Here is a 25,102-nt window from a genome sequence, read left to right on the forward strand (position 1 = left end):
GCATACATGTGAAATTGTGATTTATAACTCCTTGGATTTAAATTACCATCTCTATTTGTCATTAAGTCCAGAAGACTAAATGTAACATAAACATCTTATCATGAACACGCTGTAAGCACTTATATAGAGATTCCCTTTTGCTAAGACATCACTGCAGAGTTGCTTGAAGCCACATCTGACGAACTCTTCCGAATTAATGGAAATCTGTGCCTACAGAAGAGATGTAGAAGGCGAGGACAACAGGATGAAGCAATATTCGAAACGGGTTGCCTTCAAACAAAAAAGGGAATTGGTATTTTGCTTGGAAATCAGCACAAGATGAATTTGTCAACAGGTGTATGAATTCGTCATGATGACAAGATGAATTTGTCAACAAATGTTCAGGTGTATTTGGATAGCATGGAATCAAAGAGGAAAGGACTTTTGCAAGAAAGAGACAATTATGTATTGCCTCAAGCCCCAACCACATTGTTAACTGCTCCTCTCTCATAACCATAAATTATACACACATGAAAGCAGAACTCTCAAAGATTTCCTGGTTTGCAGGATGGATGGTCTCTCAGCCCCAGTGACCCTTGACAGCATCAAGTGCTGCCAGCAATCTGAATGTCTTTGAAGGGGATCAAAGGAAGAATGACATACAGGGATTATAAACTGAACAGAAGTAAGAATGCCTTATGATGTTGAAAGTTGCCCGTTAAAAACAATCAACAGTTTGTGGAAATGAATGAAAAAATGATGAATTACAATTGTTTAGGTAAGAGAATACAGCCACTGACAGGAGAGGGAGAGGCCCAGAGAAACACTGACCAAGAAGGAAGACATCATTACCTATGGTTGTGGAGGGAGCTTCAGTCTCAAATGTAGCAGGATCAAAGACTATCATGAAAAATAAACAGATATAATAAAAGTAAAGAAATCTAAAGTTTTAGGTGCTCCCTGATGCTTAATTCATAGGATACAGAACCTGGTTTATTCTAAGTTGATATAAATTGCTTTCTTCATAACTTTATTTATTATGAGATACTCTCTTACTAAATTAGAATTTTATACTAATTGGAAACTTAGGAGAAAATCTCGATTGCAAAACAGTTGAATTTGTAGTACTGTTATATAAAAATCTTCTTATTTGGTAGGAAATCACTTAGTTAATAGTTACTGTTTAAAATGCCATCAAGGTATTTTAGACGAAGCCAATCCTTGATTACATGCCTTTAAAACAAGAACACATTGTCAGCCTTCCTGGTCCTATCTATTGGTGAATGCTAAAATCACTACCAACTATGTTCCAGATACAGAAAAACCAGGCTTCTGTTCATCACATACCCAAATTCATAAAACAGAGCCTAAAAATGTTAAGAAAATGTAATCTGTCAGACTATCAGATGTAAAACTAACTTCTTACACATTGATTGTTCATTTAACTGGTATGGTTACTTTGAAAAGATAATGAGCCAAATCATAATATTGGGTTTTTATGCTTTATATGGTATAACAAATTATAAATATTTTCAACAACATTCCCCAGAATAAACTTCTTAAACTAAAGCACTAGAAATTATGTTTACCGGGTTTAGTTGGTGGCATATCTGGTTGTGCTGTGGTTTGGGGTTTAGGAAGTAATTGCTTTGGTGGTTTTGAATCTGAAGAGAAAAAGGTGCTATAATTAGTGTCATAGCAGGGCTGTGAATATCAAGATTAATGTTACTTACACACCATTCTCCTAGTTTTAGATCAAGGCAGTGAAAGTAGTGATTACCAGGCTGGATTTGAGGTGTATCTGGTCTATGTGTGGTTTTAGGTCTTTTGGATGGTTTTGATGCTAAAGAAAAAGGTATTAAAAATTAGCACAATGATCATGGCTGTAACTATCATAATTAAAGACACATACACTTGAGCAAAAACACTATATAAGTTCACTGAATATACAATAAAATTAATTCCTGGGGTGTATGAAGGATGGGAAATATGTCCATTTGTACCAATTTTTCCAAAAGGAAAAATCTTTAGGAAATGTTCAAAATGTGCCTTTGAGCAAAGTAATGAGAACTACAGTAAGACTTTTTTCTTTATAATTTCAGAGATCACAAGTATAATAGTTGTATTTCTTAATTGTAAGGTTTTTTAAAGCATATAAGTAGTAGTGTAGAAATTTGAATCTTGTTTAGTAGGAGACCTGGGAAATAATCCATACACACTTTAAATTATACAGAAGTTTACATGGCTACAGAGTTCTGGAATTTTCCAAAGTAAAGCACAGTTTTTGTGAATGCTGAGAAATGGTATTGAACTAACAACAGTCAAACAGCATTAGTACCAAAAACAATAAAACAAGTTTGGGACTTATAATTCTTGTTCTTGTTCTATAATTCTTATTCTTAAGTTACAAAGACCACACTAATTTTATATTGGACCCTAGACCAAAAATAGTGTTTATGCTTCTAGTTATCAAAATATACTCACAAAAATTCTGCAAGAAACAGAAAGCTGAAGAAGCCATTATTTCATGCAGCTTTTTAAGAGGGCAAAAGTCTTACAAGTGGAATGAGTAAAGCAATGAAATGACAATTATGGCACCAGAACAAAATCTTGCCATTTGCCAAGCCCAGGATGAGCAGGGAAGTCCCTGTCTGAGAAGAAGTGGAAGGTTTTCTCAACAGAAGGACATAGAGAGACAAAGAGTTTGTGGAGAAGCAGGAAGTTGTGTCCAAGGCCACAGACCTTCCTTAAAGAAGCACACAGGTAGGATTCTTCTAGAAGAAGTCTCCTATCTTCAGGCTCTTCAGACCCAGAGAGAAAACATGAGGAAAAGCATGGAATGAAACTGTGATGGTGCAGTGGCCCTGCAGTCATGCCTGGTGGAGAATAAGAGCCAAAGTGACATTCCGTGAAAGCAACTGGAGGAGAGGAGAATTACCGACTGTGGGCACCAAGAGCTCCGGTTGTACCGTAGCAGGTTCCAGAGCTATGGAAGCAAAAGGCAAGAATACTAATTATATCAAGAAGCAGCATCTCGAGGAAGGAAACATTAATCCCCACTCTTAAACTCCTCATCCCTAAGAAAGGGAATGTGATTTTCCCTTTCACTCTTCCCATTACCCCTCTTCCCCTTCCTTTCCCACACCTCATCTGCCATAAATATGCATCCTACGACAAACTTTTAGGGTGCCCTACTTTAATAATCCATTTAGTGGGCCAGCTGACTGTGTGTGTACCTAATAGTTACAAATACATAAAAATATACGGTAAGTATAGAATGTACAGATGCTTAAATATGAAAGTCAACTATACTGGTTCTTAAAGTCCAGCTATTTAGGTAATAGGTAGCTACTTTATCAGAAGCTACTATATATTACATTTTCTATGTTAACTGGAACCCTCAGCATCACATTTACCAGGTTTGGACTTGGGCACATCTGGACTAGGTGTGGTTTTAGGGCGGGGGCGACGACCTGGTCGTTTGGTCTTTGGTGAAGCTGAAGAAAGACAATTAGCTAGTTAATATAGGAGCAGTAGCTCAAAAAACTGACAATCAATACTACATGTATCTTAGAAGCACATTTAAGTCCTTTGGTTTATTATGAGTAGATATTCTTCTGTTTTGCAACTTTCTATCATCATTTACCCAGTTAACTGAGGTCTTGAATAATATTTTTTTGATTAAATTTTCCCTATTCCATTTTGAGATGGAAAACTCAAAAGTCTGTACAGCTTAGAGAAGACAGTCTCCTAAAAATTTTGAAGGTGTATGTTTAACAGGAACATGAGAAATGTACCTTTAAGGAGCCACTAGGGATACAAATTAAAATTTATTTGGCCTAAGATTCAAAAGAAGTTTTTCATTTAGCATTAAAAGTTCACAAGTTAACAGTATGTATAAAAAGTCTTTGAATTCAGAGATTGTTTCAGGAAAGGCAACTTCTTAAAAATGAAATATAGTTTATAACACTATAGAATTTAAATTTTTTTCTCTGCAAGTAAGAACAAAGAACACAAACAGGTATCCATGGATTAATCCATTAATGTGAGCCTGTTAATAAAAATACCAGCAGTCAGGAAAAGAGGAAATAAAGGTCACTCACTCAAATAACTGTATTACCTAATGTTGTTGAAGGTTTGGTTTCCGGAGTTTCAGGTCCTAAGAGTACATGAAAATCATCAGGAAGGAATCAATATCAAAGGAAAAACTATAAAGTCTAATTAGATATGAAAAATTCTAATTTCTAAAGTTGAGCAATTATATGTAAATGGTGAAACTTTTATCCATATAAGACATTCCTTTTTTATTTAATAGGTTCCTGTGTTTTTAGACAAAATGAACAAAAATGTAGTCCATTAAATTTGGAGAGAAAAATGGAAAAAAACAAAAGAGGGCATGATTCTCATTTGGAAGGTAAGAATGCAATAAAGTAACCAACAGTTTGTGTTATAAAGGAAAATATGGGTCATTGGCTAAGATAGCACCAGCAGAACACAATTTTTGCTCTCTTTGAAGAAAAAGAAGCTATAAACATTGGGGTGAGTTTTTCTATTTCTCTTAATGAATTGCCGAGGACACATCAGGATAGTTAGACCGGGAAAGATCATAATGCTTTTCAAGAAAATCTGCAAATGTTCGAATTTTGAAAGTAAGAAAAACACCTCTATAAGTAAAAACACAAAAATATCTGCAAGTAGAGGGAAACGAATGTCTTCCACTGGAAACAGCCAGGTTAAAGCAAGCTCAGGAAATATTAATCAAATATAAGGAGAGACAACACAGAATGCGTCAAATCAAAACCAGTCTCTGGCTTTCACGGCTGTTACAGAGGCTTGGCTTAGTTAAGCACAAAGAGTGTATCTTCTGACAAAAATGGCTGAAATAAAAATCTGAAGGAAAATTAAGAGTTTTTTTAAAAACCCAAGCTAATGACAACGTTCAACATAAAAGGTGCTAAAGAAAGAGAGGTGGGGTTTTTTTTTTTTTTGTTTTGTTTTGTTTTCCACTCAGTAAAGGAAACTTCATTACCTATTGTTGACTGTGATGGTGGTAGAGTCTGAGGTTCTGGGGCTGCAATAAAATAGGTAATATCAAAGGCCATGCTGAATATAACCATTTAAAATAGTAAATAAATGTCTTTTACGGTAAAAGTTGTTCTCTCGCTGGTGAACAGTCTGGTTCTATGGTTTATTACAGTAAAGCTCAATCACCCCACATCCTTTCCATGAACCACAAAAAAAGAAATGAGAATTCTGATGTTCGTTGTTGATTTCTTCACTATTTTCCCCACCACTCAATATTCTGAAGATTGCTCCTAGTACCTGGGGACATACTGCTCTGCTTTAAGGGGAGGTCAGGGTAGCCTCTCTGAGGTTTGTCAGAGTGTCTTGTCATCTGCCATTTTGTTTTCATACAGGATAGTCAGTTTCATCCAAGGAAGTGGGAAGAGGCAAAAGACCCATGGACCTATAACCAGGTCTGAGCTCTTAGTTTTGGATTTCTCAGGTTTGCTGGATCTGATACTCTTTTTAAAAAAATAGGAATTGAATGTATGGTCTAAAAAGGGCCACAAGTATTCATATGATGTTCCTTTTATTTGGTAGCACCTATTGCTGGTGAACAAATTGGTTTACATATGAAATTTAGTCTATTTTGTTTAGCAAATCAAAGAAGCCAAAAAGTAATCTTGGATTTTATCAGATACTGAACCAATTAAATAAAAATATTATTTAAGTATTCTGAAAGATAACAAACCTTCCAATGTGTTTCAAATTGGCAGTATGTAAATGATACTTCATGCTGAATACAGTTTGGTTACAATATCTGGACTTATAAAAAGACGATACAATAGATTTCTTATTCTACAGAACAAAAAGAATTCTTTTCTTTCAGGAAGAAAATTTAAAAAGGAACCCAATTTTTGAAGCAGAAGAAAAAGTGAAGATTCTTTGCCTTTTTTTCTTATAATGTTTTTTTTTTTTTTTGTTTTAATCTTTGTTTAAATGACTCCGACTGGGGAGGTGGAACAGAAAGAGAGGGAGACACAGAATCTGAAGAAGGCTCCAGGCTTTGAGTTGTCAGCACAGAACCCAACACGGGGCTTGAATCTGTGAACCACAAGATCATGACCTGAGCCAAAGTTGGATGTTTAATCAACTGAGCCATTCAGAGGCCCCTCTTTCCTTTGTTACAGAAATCAATTAATTAATATGACACCCACCAACTAGCTTAAGAGGACATAAATAACTTTGTTACTTGTATTTCTTATGCTACATTTACCAGGAGTTCTCTGTGATGTTTCTGGACTAAAGGCTGTGAAAAGTTTTGGGGAAATAAGTAGAGACTCGTTAGTATACAAAAAAAGAAAATGTAACAACAAATATCACAGGTAGAGAATTTTCATTTATTCTGAAAGCAATGAATAGCACAAGGTATTACTGAAAGGCGGCATCATTCATTAGCATGACTGTGGCCAAATTTTTTTTTTGATTTCTCAAGAACTTGTCCAGAAATAGATTACAACAGATAAATGGCAAAGCCAAAGTGATGTATGAGATTGAAGTACACATAGTAAGGCAAAAATTGTGTGTGTGTGTGTGTGGTGTATGTGTATGTAAGAGAGAAAAAAAGAGAGGATAGAGGGAGACTGGATGTCTCAGATTCTACAGGAGAAAGGGTAAATAGTAAATGTCGATACATTAAATATAATAACTATCCAAACAAATCCATGCCTGAAAATAGCAAACAAAAACTCTTCTGAAATTTTGAGGCTGTGATTCGTGTTTTAATTTCTACACAGTTGCCTTCTAAAACTTAGAAAAAGTAAGATTTGCTACTTGTAGCATTTTTAGAATTTACAAAGATTAAAGAATGTGGTCTTACAAATTTTATAAAGAAAAATCTGTATTTTTTTAGTTCCTGACTGAAACTGAGACCAAATAGGTATGGAGCCCCATCAATTAAGCTTCCAATTCACCTGCACACAGAAATATTAAAGTCAGGGTTTATCAGAAGCAAATGTATCTTCTTGGGGAGTCTGGGTGGATCAGTTGGTTAAGTGTCTGACTTCAGCTCAGGTCATGATCTCCTGGTTCGTGACTTTGAGCCCTGCCTCAAGGTCTGTGATGACAGCTCAGAGCCTGGGGCCTGCTTCACTTCTATGTCTCCCTCTCTCTGCGTGCCCACCCGCCCCCCCCCCCCCCCCACACTGGGTCTCTTTCTCTCTCAAAAATAAACATTGAAAACATTTTTTTAAAAAAGTAAATATATCTTCTGACAAAATTTCCTCTACTTTATAATTTTAAGGTATAATGATAAAGGTTTAAAAATGTTAAGCGGCATGCAAATAACTACACCAGTCACCTCAGCACAAAAGAAAGATACAATGGCTCATGATTTGTAATGAGCAATAAGAAAAATTTACAATTCTATCTACCATGTCAGAGAATCGTGTTAAAAAATACCTGTAATTGAAGGTCTCTCCTTTTTTTTTCCCCAGTCCATTAAAAGCTTGAATAGCCGAAGGCCATTACAATCTTAAAGATTAATTATGAAGGATGAAATTCTTGTTGGTTGAGGCAGACACGTTGGGACATGGTAGATGGTGGCATTTTCAAGAAAGCACTGGATTATGCTTACAAAATAAGCCAAACCCAATGTGGGTTTTTACTCGTTAGTTTAACCACAAAGGAAAACCAGAGGAAAAGCAACTTGCATGGAAAGTGAAATGGAAAAATAGCAGAGTGAGAGCGGTGGGAAAGGCAATGAATCACTCAAATAAGAAAAGCTTTTGGTGGTTGATTTGCTCTCCTGAACCTTGGCTAGAAACAGAAATCTTCCGCAAAGCTATAATGGTGGCCTGCCCTAAAATAAAAATAAATATATTTTAAAAAGCTAAAACCCAAGCAATGGTTTGCAGAGATCCTGTTGTTACTCTGTGTTGCCTCAGACCACCGGAGGTCAATTTGAGTTTGTGTAACTTTAGGTGCAGATTCTGAAGTGGTTATATTTGATGCCAGGGGGAAAAGCGTGGATATTCTTGGGTGATTAGAAGGTACACACCAGAGGAATAGAGACTCATTAGCTTCCAAATAATTGGCCACATTTTAAAAGGAAATGTCAAATTAACAAGTCTCTTTGCTCAAGTAGCTTAAATGGATAGGAACACATCCTCGCCCCTTATTTGTATTAATGAATTTCTACTAAACCTTTCTTTAGAAAGGACTGAAATTAATAATGTAACTAATCATGTATAAACCGTTAAGATCAAATGCAGACTTTTTTGCTTTTTTCAACTTTTATCTTATACTAACAGGAATAATTAGATCAGAGAGACATGTATTTAAATTTATGGTCTAAACATCCAATAGTATTTCTCAATCCACTTAGTAATAGCTCCCTTTCAAAATACAACAAAACAGTTTTTATCTTATCCCAAAGCTCTCTAGGCATGATTTTTAAATAAATGTACATTAAATCCTTCTGTCATATAGCTATTGGAGTTCATTGATTTAAACTGTTAGGGCTCTTGCGGCGCCTGGGTGTCTAGTCAGCTGAGTGTCTGACCTTGGCTCACGTCATGATCTCACAGTTTGTGAGTTCAAGCCCTGCATGGGACTTGCTTCTATTAGCATAGAGCCCACACGGAATCCTCTATGCCACCCCCTCTCTGCCCCTCCCCTGCTTGCACTCTCTCTCCCTCAAAAATAAATAAAACATTAAAAAATAAACTGTTAGGGGCCTTCAGTTTCATTAGCTATGTGCTTCTTTCTCCAAGTAACCTCTCGGAGTAAGAGTACTTAATTCCATTTCTCCAACATGAAGACCTCACCCATGGTCACAGTGCCAACTACACATCCCTTTGACTAATCCCTCATTTCCTTTGGTCTGACACCTACACCTGGAAATCTCACTGCCTCTTTGAAGGGAGTCATAACAATTCCTTTTCTGAGCAGTTACATTTTTCTTCCTTACACATTTCACTGCAAAAAAAAAAAATCATGCCTGCTTAAGTAGAAAATCTCTGGTTCAATCATTGTTTACTTTGTAAACATGCACTAATGAAAAATCCATTGAATAGGACAGTGAGAAATATATTCTTCCAGAAGCTAAGAGTTTAAAATTTGGATGAAAATGATGAATAGCAACAAAATTCCTATATATAAAGGGATACTCATAAGTCAACATTTAAACTTCTGTATAGATTCTGGATAGACAGAATAAAATGCAGATTTGGTCATTCAACATGTCCTGCAATTGATATGCAGAGAATTGTCTCTGTCTTTAATTACATATACAGAATAACCCCTCCCTGCAAAAGAGCCTTCTTTTCAGCAAACCATCATTGTCATATCCTGAGGAGTAAACAAATGTCAGTGTTCAGATATAAGCTTCAATTCAGCAAGAAGTAATGCAGCATTAGGAAAATACTACCCTTTCTGATTTTGCAGCTGGAGAACTGAGAAGCTCTAAAACAAGGGCAGAGTTTTTAGGGGAGGGAAACACTTCTCCCTTTTTAGGCTGAAAGGCTGTTTAGTGTGATCAGAATTCCAGTCAACTGTGGTACTGGAAACTATTCCGTTGTCTTAGACAAGGGAGTCCTCAATCACTCACATCCCTGTATTTCTGTATTTTCTCTGGGTTGGTCATCCACCCAACAGCTCAGAATGAGGCTGCCATAATATCAGAAGGGCTGGTTATAAGGAGATCATTTCATTGCATTTTTGTACTTTTCATGGAAAAATTGCATCAAATAGCAAAATACAAATCAGAAGTTCTTACTCCAAAGAGTGGCATAAAATAAATTTTCAACCCTACTTTTGGAAAAAAAAAAAATCAGGGTAATTACCAGGTTTGGTGTCTATCGCTTCTGGGATGAGAGGAATTTTAGGTTTCAAAGAGATAAATTGTGTTTTACTGGGAGCTGGAAAAGTAAAGAAAATAATCAACAAATCAATATTTGGGCATTTCAGTGTCTAAAGCCACAAAAGAAAAAGCTATGTTTTAAGTGGAATGAACTCTTCATCTTGGAAGGTTTTGCAAGTGTTCCACTGAAAGAATATTTTACAGAACAACACTGAATGAATAAAGTGATAAATTTTCATCTGGTTTGAAAAAAAACATTTCAGGACATATTTGAACTAACAGAAATAGCATTGCTACAAATAGCAACAATAACTACACAAAGAGCATTATTTTAATCCATTATCTTTGAAAAAAATCTATGGAATCATTTTGCCCCCTTACTTCACATTTCTCAGCCACATACAAGTCTTTAAGCACCAGAAAGAAGGCACGTTTAAGATTGATAATCACTGATAGATATAATGCATGATCTACTATACAAAGAAATTCTACTAACATCATAATAGAACACGGTTCTTCCAAATGAAGTCTGAAGTTGAACTTGAGGATGTTACTCAGAAAAATGGAGAACTGTGTTTAGGACTCTACTTCAAATACAATGACTTATGGAAGGTGATGAAGCAGCCGTGTTTTCCAGCTTTCCAAGGTACAGGATAATGTCTGAATGCTGATTTCAGGTACATTAACTATGGGACAAATTACCCAAAACCATGAAAGTCACAGGGCTGCTGTACTGTATGAAATCATCACAATTGACAAAATTATCCAACTAGCACAGTGACTGAGACATTACACAAAAGCTAAGGTACTGGATTTTCATGGTAAAATTAAGTAACACATCTAACTACTAAGGACATGTCATTACCCAGTGTTGTCCATGTAGGTTCAGGGCTTTTAGGAATTTTAGATGTAATTATTCCAGGACTTGTGGTTCTTTCTGGTGATGGAAAGGAAATAAAAATATTAAGATATCCTACAGACAATAAAAAGATAATCGCTCGAAGAATAACTGAATGGCCCTTTCAAATCCTGCCATATTTAATTGTCAGTGTTTACAACGACAGTGAGTACAGGTTTTGGGAAATAATTTCTAAGTTCAGTCCTAATAGCAAAGGCAATAAAAAAACTGTATACTATCATGGAATAAGCAAAACCTGATTTGTTGGGCATGATTCTGAGTGTATCATTTGACAGTGAAAAATAGTACCTCCTGATAAGCTACCTCTACCATGCAAATTCGGTGTTGGGATGTGTTCCCTCCTCCTTCTCCTCTGTCTAAACCCTACACATATTTTGAAGCTTACATCCTCAACTCTTTTTCTGAGCTTCTGCACAAGTATTATAGTCTCACAAGCAGCTCTCTCATTCTGTGCTGTAGCATCTTTTTGAGATTATAAGCATTTGGAGAGTCAGAGTCATGGTCTCTCCTCTCAGCCACTGCCCCAGCTCAGTTGAAAACATAGTAGGCTCCCCAAACACCAACTGCTAGCCTAATAAACACCTAAATATACATGCATACCAAGGAAATGAGTCACACTAACTATCTTACTTCCTAACACTAACAAGACATTAGGACTTGTTTCTGGGTTTATACCGAAATTCACAAGCAAGAAGATCACGGACTTAATTTTCAATGAAGTCTTATTGAAAAATTGTCTGATTTTTGTCATTTTGCATTAATTCATCTTCAGCTAATTTCAAATTTTGTGAAGAAACTTTGACCTGTAGAATCACATAGCTTCTTTTTATGAAAAAGAAAATAGAGACATTATGTATTTGGAATTAAGTATCCTGAGAAGTTAAAGAGACCATTATTTACCAGGTTTGGTTCTTGGTTTTTTGGGCCTGACGCGTCGTTTAGGTGTAGAAGGGATAGATGTAGTTTGCTGGGTAGCTGAAAGAAGATTTAATATAGCTTTGATAAATAATATTGCACAGAGGCCAATCAGGTCACAATTGTAAACTCCTTGAGTACAAGAACTGCTTTTTATTTCTTTGTATGCCCAGAATGCCAGGCACTGTGCTTTATACCCAGAAGGTTCTCAATAAATGTGCTGATTGGGCCAAAATGAATTAAGTGTCTATATGAACACTGAAGGTATATTGTTGAGTTAAATGTACTGGGAGGTAAGCACTCTTGAGGGATTCAAGAACACAAGGTACAGTTAAGAACTCAAAAGATAATTTACCAAACAACAGAGGACAAACACAAATATTTGGGATTTAGAGAATGGAAGTTCAGAACTTCTTTAATTCTGTAGCTCATTACTAACCTCACCAGGAGTTAATGAATTACATTATTCTAATAACTTTTAGACCATTGTAGAATGTAGGCTGTGTTATCTTTCTTACCCATCTTTTCTTATCATTTCCAGGGATATAGAATCTACTCGGTGCTCTTTATATTTAGACTACTTTGAGAAAAATATTCTGACAAAGTGCTATCTAATCATGCTGAATAGAAGGGAATGTATTTTAGAATAACTATGGTCTGTAATTCCACTTCTGTTTTCTGGTTGGCAGAATTGAAAGGATTATAGAAGGGAAATAATTCTTCAAATATATGGACACCAAGATTATGGAGATTCTTTGAGGATTCTCACAAGGCAAAGTATGATAGATAACCTAGTTCTTGGAAGAATTTCATGGTATAGAATAAAGGAAATATTTACTACTGAAAATATTCTCGAAATCCAACGTAACAGATTCTTTTTGGTCATTTTATCTGTTCTTTCAAAGTATACAAATAAAAACATCATTAGTTACCAGGTGTTGTAGGTGGCATTTCAGGACTAGTAAAGATTTCCAGTTTTTGAGGAACAAATGGTGTTTCACTTGGAGCTGAAAATACAAACACCCCACCCACCAAGTCATTCCAGTTAAAAAGAGGTATTTTAAGGATTTTAACATGCTTTTTAGATGGTGTTACCAAGCACATGCTACAAGTCCATGATTAAGAATGAAAAATGCATATAGTGTTGAAAGCTGGTGGATGAAATAATGATTTAAAGAAAAGGTCAGAATGATGATTGTTCAGCAGTTCACTCCAGGCAGACTCAACACATGGAAGAGAGGTGATACAGGCCATAAACACATGAGATGGGATGATATGGATGATGAAGAGTCCATGCAGTTTTCAAAGCTTTTCATTCCTTTAAGAATGGAAAAAATAATCATCTATTAGAGTTCAAAAAGAGAGAGAAAGAGAGGGTGCACACACCCAAAATGGAACATAAGATGACTGCATTACAGGAAAAAATATATATATTCAGAAATAGGAATGAAATAAATGATTAAATGTGATGGAATGAAATGGTCATTTGGAAGAATGGCATTCACATGGATTTTCTCTTGATGGAAAACAAAGTAGGATTTTTCTGTTAAAAACATTACCCAGTGTTGCCCTTGGCTGTTCAAGAGTTCTAGAAGTTTTAGGTGGGACAGAATCCAGAAATGGATCACTTGTTTCTGTTGGAATAAATGTCAACATTTATAAAAGCAGAAGGCCCCAAGAATAAAATACAAATTCATGAGTAATAAATTATTCCTCATATGGGGAAAAGCATCACGAACACTTGAACGACTGCTGACCAACATTTTAAAACTAGTGATTCATTAGGAGCTGAAGATGAACTCACTTTTAAAAACTTATATACTTTAAACATTAGAAACCATTATAAAAACGTTTCATGTATTCAACTTGTCTTCAGTTGGCTTTTCTGGTTTCTCACCTTTCTTTAACTACTAAGTGAACACACTCAACACTCTATTCCATTTTTTCTCTTATTTTCTGCTATTTAAAATTATTTGCTTTTATCATGGCACAAATAATGTGGATATCAGGCGAAATATACAAAAATATCAGACATATATCTATGTCTAGCAGAGACCACTCATATTGACTTGGAATCTCTCTTAGTACCTAGTTTAGTAGGTGCTTAATAAACAGTTGCTAAAATGAATTATTAGATTGAGTTACATTCACTGTATGTGGATCAGTAGGAGAATGCCAAAGATCAGATCCAACTGAACTTCTATAGACCAAGGAATGACATGATTGCTCTAGTGCACGATTTCTCAGCTCATCACTATTGCCTTTTAAGGCTGCATAATTCTTTGTTGTTGGGGGGAGGGGGGCTGTCCTGTACATTGCAGGGTTTGGCAGTATCCCTGGCCTCTACCCACTAGAAGTCAGTGCCACCTTCCCCAGTTGTGACAATCAAAAATGTCTCTAGTTGTTGCCAAATGCCTCTGGGGGGAGAAGAGAGAAACATCATCCCCATCTGAGAACCACTGCTCTACAGAAAAGTCCCTAAGAATCTAAAACCTTTTTAGAGTGATTCTGTTAATACATTACTCTGGGTCAGTGGCAACCAAATTTATCTGCATCTCCCACGTGTGGCAGAGCTTATTACTGATAAAGAAGTAATCGTTCAACAGAGAAATGGGTAGAATCCATCTCACTGACACAGACTGCCACTTCTCTCCTGCAGAGAGCTTTTTCACTCTGTGCAAGTTAAAGCAAGAATGAGGCGTAGTGTTGTCAGAACATTTGGCTTCCAAAGAGAGAATTGAGAGGCGGGGTATACCTGTATGGGGTTCTGATATGTCAGGCTCATCTGATGTTGTAGGGCTTGAGAAAACATCATAAGTTGCTTTTAAAAGAAAAGGTAAAACAAACGAGAAGATGTTAATTTTGATTAATTTAAAAAAATTTCATGACACAGTTTAATGCTGGGTAAAACAGAGTTTTATGTAAGTGCTAGTGCGTTTAGGCTCTGGGCTATTGGTCTTGTCACTAAATGTGTAAGCAATCACTAAGACTTGCCTCTAGGCTTTCCCCAAACTAAAGGCTTTTGTACAGTGAGCCCTGGCACTGGCCTCGTGGGTGATGTGCACATAGTGCTATATATTTACAATGAAGTGGTGCCAGCTCTAAATCAAAGAGCTTCAAAGAGTATAAACATAAATGAGTCAGAAGCAATTTGAGGAGAGATTTCCAAAGAAGGAAACAACAGTCACATTGAAGCTATTTGCACCAAATAGCTTAGTCTTCCTACTTAGTAAAAGTTACCATCATGGTGTCTTATGTTTGGACAGCACTTTCCAGTTTGCATGGCACTTTCTCACATATCAGCTTATTTAACCCTCTCAATATCCCTGAGAAACATGTGAGGTAGGCATTATACCCATTTTCTAGATAATGGGGTGTTAATTCCATTTTCTATATGATGAAGTTGAGATTCGCAGCCGTGAAGACATCTGCCAGTGGTCCCACACAGGCTTTGTCAAGTTCAGTGTATTTGTCATCCCATTAACAGGGCCAAGAAGAGCTGAATTAAGACCAGTACTCTCTTCTTGCACCACGCCTCCTGCCACTTTACCTGGAGGCAACTTTCTTTCTATATTCCTAGTGGAGCCATGAGCCCTTCTACAATCTAGGTGGATTTCAGGATAAATTTAATATTCTACATAAACCAAGGAAAGCAGGGTGACCTTGGAAAACAAGGTTGATCTTAATACAGGGATAAATTTCACGTTCACGTAAGAGTTGAATCTGCAAGCAAAAAGAGCATCAAAATAAAAATTAAAGATGTTCTCTTTTTCTGCACAAAGAGCTGTCAGTATGGTAATGGGAGGTGAAGAGAAAGCATTAATTGTCATGAGATACATGTTACTTTCCTGACCCATTCAAAATGGCTCTACAGAAATAAACTAAAAAGGAATTCATAGGAAAATTTACTCAGCAAGGTTACTTGTCAGTCAGCGACCATGTCATGACTTTGAACCAGCGCTAGTTGAAGGTGTAAGAAAGATAATATCAGACTGTGTGATACACCCAGGTATGCACAGAGGGCAGTTTATATTGCACCACATACTGAAGAAGCGGGAAATAGAATTCTCTTTGTGAAGGCCAATCTACTACTTTGCAAAATCTTCAAAAACAGAAAGAACATTCTGAGTCATGCACATGTTCTAAGAGCCAATGCTTTAAATTGCAATGCAAGGTTTTCTTTAGCCTAGCTTCAATTTTAAAGAGTCAGATAAGAATGACAAACCTTTTGAAGGACAAAAATGCTGGTGGTTGCTGATCTTGCTTGCTTCAAGCCAATTTCAAGTCATGGATATACCCAAGTCAGCCCTACGTATTACCAAACAAATTAGGAAAACTTTCCCAACTTCTATTTAAACTTCTTATACTAGAAGTTATGAATAAGTATCTTGACTTTTAATTATATTGCTGCTAACTTTTGAAAAACGCTACAACTGTCTTTTTGTTACCCTAAGTCATACACATCCCTTCTATCTAGTAACACTGAACCAGCTTTCTTATATTCTGTAATTTTTGTCCCAAGAGTACCCCCTTTCTATTTCTTTTCTATATTGATAATTCCTTTCTATTTGCCTGGTTGCAAGCCAGGCTGCCATCTTCCCTCAAGTTATTCTCAGAAAGCACTATACTGGGGAAGGAAGCCCTCCTTCTGTCATCCTCTGGCCATGGTGCCTCATGTTGGGAAGTTCCCAAGTATCACAGACCTCTCACACCTAAAACATTTTCTCAAATATACTTAATATTAAAATAACACATCTTCCAGAAGACTTGGTCCCTGCTATTTCTATTTCTGGAGTTTCTGAGAGTTGAATAGTTAAGAACAAGAGTGCTAATAACTCACAAATACCACTTGCTGGAAGTTTTATGTTGTTTGAGCAGCTTTGAGAGGCACGTTATCACCCCCCCTTCACTCATGGCTTAAACACACTTTTTTGGGGCACCTGGGTGGCTCAGTCAGTTAAGTATCCAACTTTGACTCAGGTAATGATTTCACGGTTCACGAGTTCGAGCCCTGCATCGGTCTCTGTGCTGTCAGCCTAGAGCCTGCCTCCGATTCTGTGTTTCCCTCTCTCTCTGTCCCTCCCCCACTCATGCTCTGTCTCTCTCTCAAAAATAAATAAATATTAAAAAAATTTAAACACGTTTTGTGAATCTCAAATAATAGATACCGGAGGAGAGAACAGTGTCAAAAATGGAGTTCTCTAAAAATCAACAGCTCTTGGGGCACCTGGGTGGCTCAGCTCATTAAGCATTTGACTCTTCTTGATTTCAGTTCTGGTCATGGTCTCACAGTTTGTGAGACCAAACCCAGCATCAGGCTCTGCAATGACAGCAGTGGAGTCTGCTTGGGATTCTCCCTCTCTCTCTCTCTCTCTCTCTCTCTCTCTGCCCCTCTACTTGCTCATGCACGCTTTCTCTCTCAAAAGAAAAACAAAAACAAACAAACAAACAACAAAAATGGGGCACGTGGGTGGCTCAGTCGTTTAAGCATCTGACTTCAGCTCAGGTCATGATCTCACTGTTCATGGGTTCAAGCCCTGCGTTGGGCTCTGTGCTGACATCTCAGAGCTTGGAACCTGCTTCAGATTCTCTGTCTCCTTCTCTTTCTCTGCCCCTCCCCACTCACTCTCTCTCTCTCTCAAAAATAAACAAACATTAAAAAAATAATAAATTAAAAAAAAACAGCTCTTGATTTCTTTATGAAATTCTTGTATATGTGTTTCTATACCAGAGTAAAATGTGTCAAATGATTAGGCCTCTTGGCTTTTAAAAGGCTACTCCAGCTATAAGAGTGAAAGATAGCTAAGAGTGAAGAGCAAATTCCTGTTTCTTAGACTCTCCACATGCTATCATGCATTACTGTTCAGAGGCAAATATTTTCTATCACCGATGTGGACGAAATGCTCCTGTTTAACATTAAGCATTATCTCTAGTCTCGCATTCACAGAACATAAATGGGACCAAAAGTTGCAGAACCAATCCAACACAAGTAAAATAGGTAGTTCAATTCGAAGGTTAGAAAGAGCTATTATTTTCTTTCAAGTAGCAGTAATGACTTATCATGATAACTCAATTTCACTTTTATATTTCTCAGAAAAATTATTATGAAATAAGCCATACTAACATTTGCTCATTTGCTCACAACTTCCTAAAACCACATTGTTAAATTATGTTTTGTTGGTTACATGTTTTATTTTTTTAGATGTTTATTTTTGAGAGAGAAAGAAAGAGAGTGCTAGTGGGGGAAGGGCAGAGAGAGGGAGACAGAGGATCCCAAGTGGACTCTGTGCTGACAGTGGAGAGCCCAATATTGGGCTTAAACTCACAAGCAATGAGACTGTAACCTGAGCCAAAGTCGGATGCTTAACCAATTGAGCCACCTAGGTGCCCCAGTTGTACATTTTTTAAAAATGATTTTAAAAAACTAATCAGATGTAAATCCCATCATAAAAATGCTCTGATATTGCTCTGGAAATGTGATAGCACACAGATAAAGCATTTCCACTTATTAAGGACTTATCAATTTATTCCACTCAAATTCCATGAATGTTAGTACCTATGTGAAAGACTTTCCTTTTTCATCAAATTCTTAGGTGAAAGGCGTCATTAGGACAGAAATTGAGTCAGTCATGTTCATGACGCACTCCAAAGTTTATTTTACCCCAGAGCCTGGTACATGGTGGAGACTCAATAAAATAGGAATAATTACTCTATTAATTAGTAGAATTAATAGAGTTAACCTGCAAGATGGCCATTACAATGAACAAATAACAGTTTGACAGCTGAGTAGTTCATGCTCTTAGTAAGGACAAATGAAAATAAATGAATAGGCCCCTTTAATTATTTTATGATACACATACTTGTGCACACAGATCTCTTCCTCTACTACACAATCAATTACCTGCCATATGCTTATGTGGCCATACCCTGCCATGGAAATAGAATCCTAAAAACATACGAAGAAGCAACGGGAAGATACAATAGGACTATCAATAAATAGCGGGATGAGAAAAGCATTTATGAACACCACACACACAGTTCTCAGTACCATTTAAATAAATACATCGTGCTTTCCTTAGTTGATGGAAAAATAAAGTATCTTTCTGTTTGGACTTGAAATTTGTGAAAATAGTGCATACAAGAAAATGCTCATGAAGCAAAACCAAAGGCTGAGGCTGTAAATCTCTAAGAGGCCACAGTGAATCTGTAAACCATCTGCTACACGTGAATCCTATTTTCCTGCTCTGTAAGCATCAACACTACCACTCATCTCCACTTTTTTCTCCTCTCTAGGGCTTAATCCAGTTGGGTGGGCCAGATCTGTAATCATCAACAACTCACAGGGAGGCAGTAAGGTCCAAATGTAGATAGAGTTCAATCTCTCTTCAACCACTCTGAGCAAACCACAATTTTCCAACCAGTATACCACTCCCCATGTGTGATCATTCAGCGTTCAGGTCTTTAAATGATTTATAGATCTTAAGTGCATATAGTAATTTCCTGAAGTTCTACAAAGTACTGAAAATAGTAAGTGATGAACTCCTAAAGGCAGCTCTCAAAGTAGATTCTAATGACAAGACTGAGGCTGATCATTCTCAGTTTTGACTCTGTGGTCAAGGGAGAGCTTCTAAGGATAACTGTTTGTTGTTCAAGGGGAAGGAATTATGCCAGAAGATGGAGTCGTCTTAATAATAAGTCACAGTACATTTGGAGGGAAAAATCAGTTAGTCTGGGTACACTGAGAAAAGAACAGTCAGGAGAGTTTTCTAAAAATGAAAATGAACATGTCAGATCATCTTGGGTTGTATAAAGAAACCATTATCTTTGTCTGAATTGAGCTTTAAATCTTTCCTGGTACTAGGGCACCTGGGTGGCCCAGTCGGTTAAGCAACCAACTCTTGGTTTCTGCTCAGGTCATGATCTCACCATTCCTGGGTTCGAGCCCCACATTAGGCTTTGGGCTGACAGCACAGAGCCTGCTTGGGATTCTCTCCCTCTCTCTCTGTCCCTCCCCTGCTTGCTTGGGTGTGCATGTTCTCGTTCTCTCTCTCTCTGAAAATAAAACAAACAAACTTTAAATCTTTCTTGGTATTACAGGCACCTGGGTAGCTTAGTTGGTTAAGCGTCCAACTTTGGCTCAGATCATGATCTCATGGTTCATGAGTTTAAGCCCCACATTAGGCTCTGCACTGACTAACAGTGCGGAGCCTGCCTGGGGTGCCTGTCTTACTCTCACCCTCTCTCTCTGCCCCTCCCCCACTCATGCTCTGTCTCTGAAAAATGAATAAACCTTAAAAAAAAAAACTTTGTTTTAAAAGTAAGTAAACAAAAAAAAAATATATTTTCTGGAGCACCTGGGTGGCTCAATCGGTTAAGCATTTGCTCTTGGTTTTGGCTCAGGTCATGAACTCACAGTTTGTGAGTTTGAGCCCTGAGTCAGGTTCTGGGCTGACAGCATGGAGCCTGCTTAGGATCATCTCTCTCCCTCTCTCTCTGCCCCTCCCCTGTTCATGCTCTCTCTCTCAAAATAAATAAACTTAAAAAATTAAAAAAAAAATTCTTTCCTGGTACTAACTGATGGTCTTTTTAAGTGGATGATCAAGTTAAGGAGGCTTAACACTGATGACACTATGAAGCCAGAAACCAAAAGATGATTTCCATCTTACCCCTTCAATGACATAAGGGCTTGAGAAATGATGCACGTGCCTGAGCTGTGGGATGGTACACACATCATTTATGCTGCCTCTCCCACCTCTGATGCCCATGGCAAACAGAGCAAGTTGGTCACACATCATTTTACTCCTTGAACCTAGGAAGGGTCTCAGGGCCCAGTTTATAGAAAGATTCAAGTTGCTACTCTAACTCAACAGTGTGGCTGTGTTATACATCCTTGCCCAGAGTTAATAAGATGTCAGACCATTCCATGGGGGCAATGCCTCTTTAAATAACAATGCATATATCCTATACATTCTTTTTAAAAAAATGTTTAAACAAGTGAAATGAAGACCCAAGAATCTTTTGTTAAGCTTATATGCAAGTTAGAGTCTTTTTATTGTCTCTCTTCCTTCTTCCTTTTTTCCAGTCATGTTATTGTATTATTATTATTACTATTATTATTGAGTATCTGCAGCAATTCAGGAGGTTTGGGATGGGCAGTGTGGTAGGAAGGGATGCATTCAATTCAAGAGTCCATTGTATTAAGGAAAGGATGACAGAGTACCTCTCAAGTACTGTGAATTAGATTTAGTGACTTACACTATTTTTTTAAACACATTATTTCCAAGACATAACACTCAATGAAAAAAATTATATTTCCATTTTATAGGTGAGAAAATTGAGACTCTCAGAGGTTAAATCACTTGTCTACAGCCACATAACTACTACGTAGTTGAGTTGGTTATTAACCCAGCTGTGTCACTGCATAGGTCACAGATCAGTGATCACATTCACAAGAAGAATGAATGTCAGAAAGTGGCCAGTCTTACTCACAGACCACTTAATGTTGCTTAAAAATCTAGAAGGCACCTGGTCCTAGCATCATTTGCTCTGTTGGGAAGCTATTCAAGAAAAAATTTCGAAGTAAACTGTATAACATTATTTCACTCTTAACTTGGTGTAGTTGTTAGAAGCTTAGGAAAGAAACCAATGAGGATCTAGTTTTTGCTCCTCCACTCATTCAGGGGCAAGCCTCTCACTTGTTGCTTTAAAAGAAAATGGTAACTCTCTTTATTTCCAGGGACTTCTGGAGGATCAATAGGATGGTATATATACAACCTTTCAATCTCTTAATAGGAAATTGCTGTGCAAATACAAAATTATACCAATGAAGAAGCAATTCAACAAGTGCATGCACATACACACAAATGCACACTTCTTTGGGGGACCGGAAGGTAGACTACTCTTCTAGAACTCACTCTATAGTACACAGAAATCATAGTCAACTGGCCACTTTTCAACAGAACCTAAGACCAATTCTATCATGTCATCAGAAAAATTTTCTTTCCTGAGTTTTTGTTACAAGCACTTACATATTTTTAAAAGGTGGCCAACTTTCTTTTAATATAGAATTTATTTTAAAGAGTATACATTCTGATGTATAATTATAGAGCAGATTTTAATCCTCTCTTTTCTAAACTTTAAGGAAACTTAGGTTTGCCAAGAGAATAAAGATATCAATCAATCCTACTTCAACATACTTTAGAGAAGGTTGAATACAAAATACAATTCTAAATGATGAGATCAAAAAATGCCATACTAAGGTTGGAGCAAATAGGCTAAAAGTGGGGAAGAACATGTTTGATGATTACACTTCTCAGATTTTCCACAATATTCCAAATTCCAAATACCCTATTTCACTCTTTCATAATCTATTGAATTGACCTAGGGATTTAAATAATCAGCATGCAAATTAGAATTTCCATACAGCTTTTTTATATCCCAAATACAGACAGCTTTTTGAGAGCATGTGCTGTGATCATTTGATATAAAACATGAAGTAAATATGGAAAACAAATCTAGTAAATGCTGAAGCAAAATGAATTCTACAAAAGGTACTGGTAAGTCACACTTAATGGTTGTTAAAGAGAAAAGCAGCCTCTGGCACCCAGCAGTTGGCCTGGCACCCAGGAGTTGGCCTGTGGCACTCTCCTGCTCAACATCAACAATTTGAAGTAACACTGATATCAGACAAGACCGCTGGGTGACCGACACAGATCAAGACAAAAACAAGACCACTGTTTGGTTGTGTGCAAAACAAAAATTACTATCCCCACTTTCTGGCTAATATGGATTTACCAATCACAACTTCACTGTTCTTCCTGCCTTCTAGTTAAGAATTAAGATACTTGGTTATGGAATTACTCCCGTTTTTTGGCAGCAGCCAATCCAGGCGTTGCTTCCTTGGACCCTCCCCAGAATCACCTAACACAAGACCAAGTCCTACAGTGAGTCCTTTCTAGTACCCTCTTACCAAGGACCCCACAGTTCCTCATGCTCTGCATTCTCCATTGTTAGAATGAGCAATAGCTTTAACTTTGTTCAAATACAGGTGTGGTCCTAGTGGTCTTTGGCTGAAGGGAGTTCATATAGCAAATACAGACACACTATACCCCAAAGAAAACAAAATCTGTTCATTATTAACAAAAAAGTGTTAATAATATCATTAACGCCAGCTAAAATGTATCATTTCTTCAAAACATATAATAACTAAAAATGGGACGAATGCTATTATGGACCAGCATTCCACTACTATCTCTACCCCTCTCTCTTCTGACTTTCTAAAACAATTCCATTAGGAAACCACGGTGAATGACTGGAAAGTAAAATAATCCTATACATTGAAACTAAATAGGAAATAGAAACTTAGTACCCATATAAATTCACACAAAATTAATCACAAGAAACAGGAAAGTCTTAAATGAATGAAAGGATAGCATGAATATATCAACTCTTTAAGTCACAATATATAGGATAAATTTTAATTTTAACATGTTAGGAAGATGCCACACAGAACACTTACATAAGAGATAGAAGCATTAGTAGAAACAAGACATAATCACCCACTTTGAGAAACCAATCTTATATTGACCTGAGGCCTCCCATCCTACAACTGACTACATTTGATGATTCTTACCTACATGTGTAAAATATTAGAGGTTAGTGATAAGGTAGTGCTTCTCAAACTTTACATTCATACCAATTCCCTGGAGACCTTGTTTAAAAAGCAGATCCTGATTCAGTAGATTTGGAGTAGAGCCCAAGATTATGCCTTTTTAACAACTTCCCTGGTGATGCCAATGCTGCTGTTCCAAGGAGCATACTAAGTAGCAGAAATATAAAATTTAAGTATTGTGAGGGAAGGCTTACAAATTTCTAGGGCCAATGCTCATGCCTGAGATCATTACCTACTGAACTGTTACAGCCATGACAAGCCCAACACTTCATCCAGAGGGGGTTGGCAGTCAAAGTTGGAAGTTCTCTGGCAGCTTAAGGTTGCTCTGGCAGCAGTGAGGTAACGGAATAATGCAAGCACTTCCTGCTGCATTAGCCACTATTTATACTCCATCAGAGCAAGGCCAGAATATTCCTTTCTGGAATTAAAGGCAAAAGGAACTTTTCCTTCACTAGGATCTTTAATTTCATCTCTCTTTGTAACCCTACAATCCTCCCTTCCCAACATATTCTCCTCCCTCCCCAAAGCTTAGTTCAGTTCAGGATTTTTATATATTTCATGTCCTAGCCATTAAAATTCCATAAGCAGTTTCCTTGAGGCTCTGGTCAGTTCATTCTTGAATAATCATAGACACAAAAAAACTACAGGCTGCTCAACGGAAATGCAGGTTGCCCTATGCCTCCAAGGTAAATAACCCAAGCTAAGAGATGAAAGGGGTCTAAGCCTTTATTTAGTCCCATGGGCCCTAGTTTGGTTTGAGAGCCATAATCCTCATGAAGGACATGGGAGCCAGGCCAGGCATGCCACAGTGCAGGAGATAAACCATCACACAGGTCCACGGACTGATTGTTGCTCCATAGCCACAGTGCAGCTGGGCCTGTGGAATGGCTCCATATGAACTCTACCCCGGACCCAGATTTTAGACTCAGGTGACCTGGAATGCTAAGGATATTTTTGCACCCACATTAAGTAATTGCATTACAGTTTCAGGGTCAGTGACTCTAGGGGAACGAAGCCCGTGTAAGACCCAATTTGAGACTTCTCTGGATGGTTGAGAACCATCACCGACTTTCAAGTGTTTTCCCACTGGAGAAAACTAGGGAAGACTATAATAGACATGCTTACTTCATGTGATGCCATCCTTTTATCTTTTGCTGAGATCTGAGCCCATTACATGTAACAGAGAAGGAATAATTAGCTAACATCTATGCCTCTGAAGGCTCATTCTCATCCTTTCTCAAACCAGTCCTCTGCTGGAATCCTTTCTGGAAAATACCACAAAATGTCAGTGTACTTAACTTCATTACATGAACTTCAACTACATTACATACTATATTATATGTACTCAAAGCATCACAACTAGAAGTGCACAACAATTAAATACAAACAAGTAAAACAAAAATCATGGATGTAATCATACCAAGTGGTTTCTGAGGTTTTAGTATAATTCTCACATGCTGACTATTCTCTTTAGTTGCTAGACCCCTAGCAAAGACAAGATGTATAGGAAATAACTTTTTAATTAAGAAAATATGTTATTGCTGTGTGTTTTTTTTTTAAAGGGAAGCTGTCTCCCTCATCAGTCTTAATGGTGGGACAAAGAATTCTCAGGAGAAAAAGCCAATTGCCACAATTTATAAAAGAACAAACTAAGACCCAGGAAAGTAGAAAAAGAGCTAAAGTATACTGTTAATGGGAAAGCCAGAACAGGAATCAAGGTCCATTTTTAATGCCAAGACCTGTGGTCTTTCCT

General features: G+C 37.2%; 1 protein-coding gene across 32 annotated transcripts in view; it reads right to left on the reverse strand.

Moving 5' to 3' along the window:
• Positions 1 to 25,102, reverse strand: part of ABI3BP (ABI family member 3 binding protein) — a 262,501-nt gene that overhangs the window by 107,382 nt on the left and 130,017 nt on the right. For 27 of the 32 annotated variants that reach the window (XM_053220756.1, XM_053220744.1, XM_053220759.1 and 24 more), the window contains 13 exons: positions 14,434 to 14,499; positions 13,238 to 13,312; positions 12,611 to 12,685; positions 11,664 to 11,738; positions 10,710 to 10,781; positions 9,828 to 9,902; positions 5,009 to 5,050; positions 4,100 to 4,138; positions 3,396 to 3,476; positions 2,918 to 2,965; positions 1,760 to 1,822; positions 1,569 to 1,643; positions 832 to 879 (listed from right to left, as the gene is read on the reverse strand). In XM_053220756.1, coding sequence (XP_053076731.1) covers positions 832 to 879; positions 1,569 to 1,643; positions 1,760 to 1,822; positions 2,918 to 2,965; positions 3,396 to 3,476; positions 4,100 to 4,138; positions 5,009 to 5,050; positions 9,828 to 9,902; positions 10,710 to 10,781; positions 11,664 to 11,738; positions 12,611 to 12,685; positions 13,238 to 13,312; positions 14,434 to 14,499 — 834 coding nt within the window. The remainder of the gene's footprint in view (positions 1 to 831; positions 880 to 1,568; positions 1,644 to 1,759; positions 1,823 to 2,917; positions 2,966 to 3,395; positions 3,477 to 4,099; positions 4,139 to 5,008; positions 5,051 to 9,827; positions 9,903 to 10,709; positions 10,782 to 11,663; positions 11,739 to 12,610; positions 12,686 to 13,237; positions 13,313 to 14,433; positions 14,500 to 25,102) is intronic. The other 5 variants (XM_053220770.1, XM_053220769.1, XM_053220750.1 and 2 more) reach the window with 4 other exon arrangements.

Source organism: Acinonyx jubatus, chromosome C2 (genome assembly GCF_027475565.1).
Source record: "Acinonyx jubatus isolate Ajub_Pintada_27869175 chromosome C2, VMU_Ajub_asm_v1.0, whole genome shotgun sequence".
Classification (NCBI taxonomy): Eukaryota; Metazoa; Chordata; class Mammalia; order Carnivora; family Felidae; genus Acinonyx; species Acinonyx jubatus.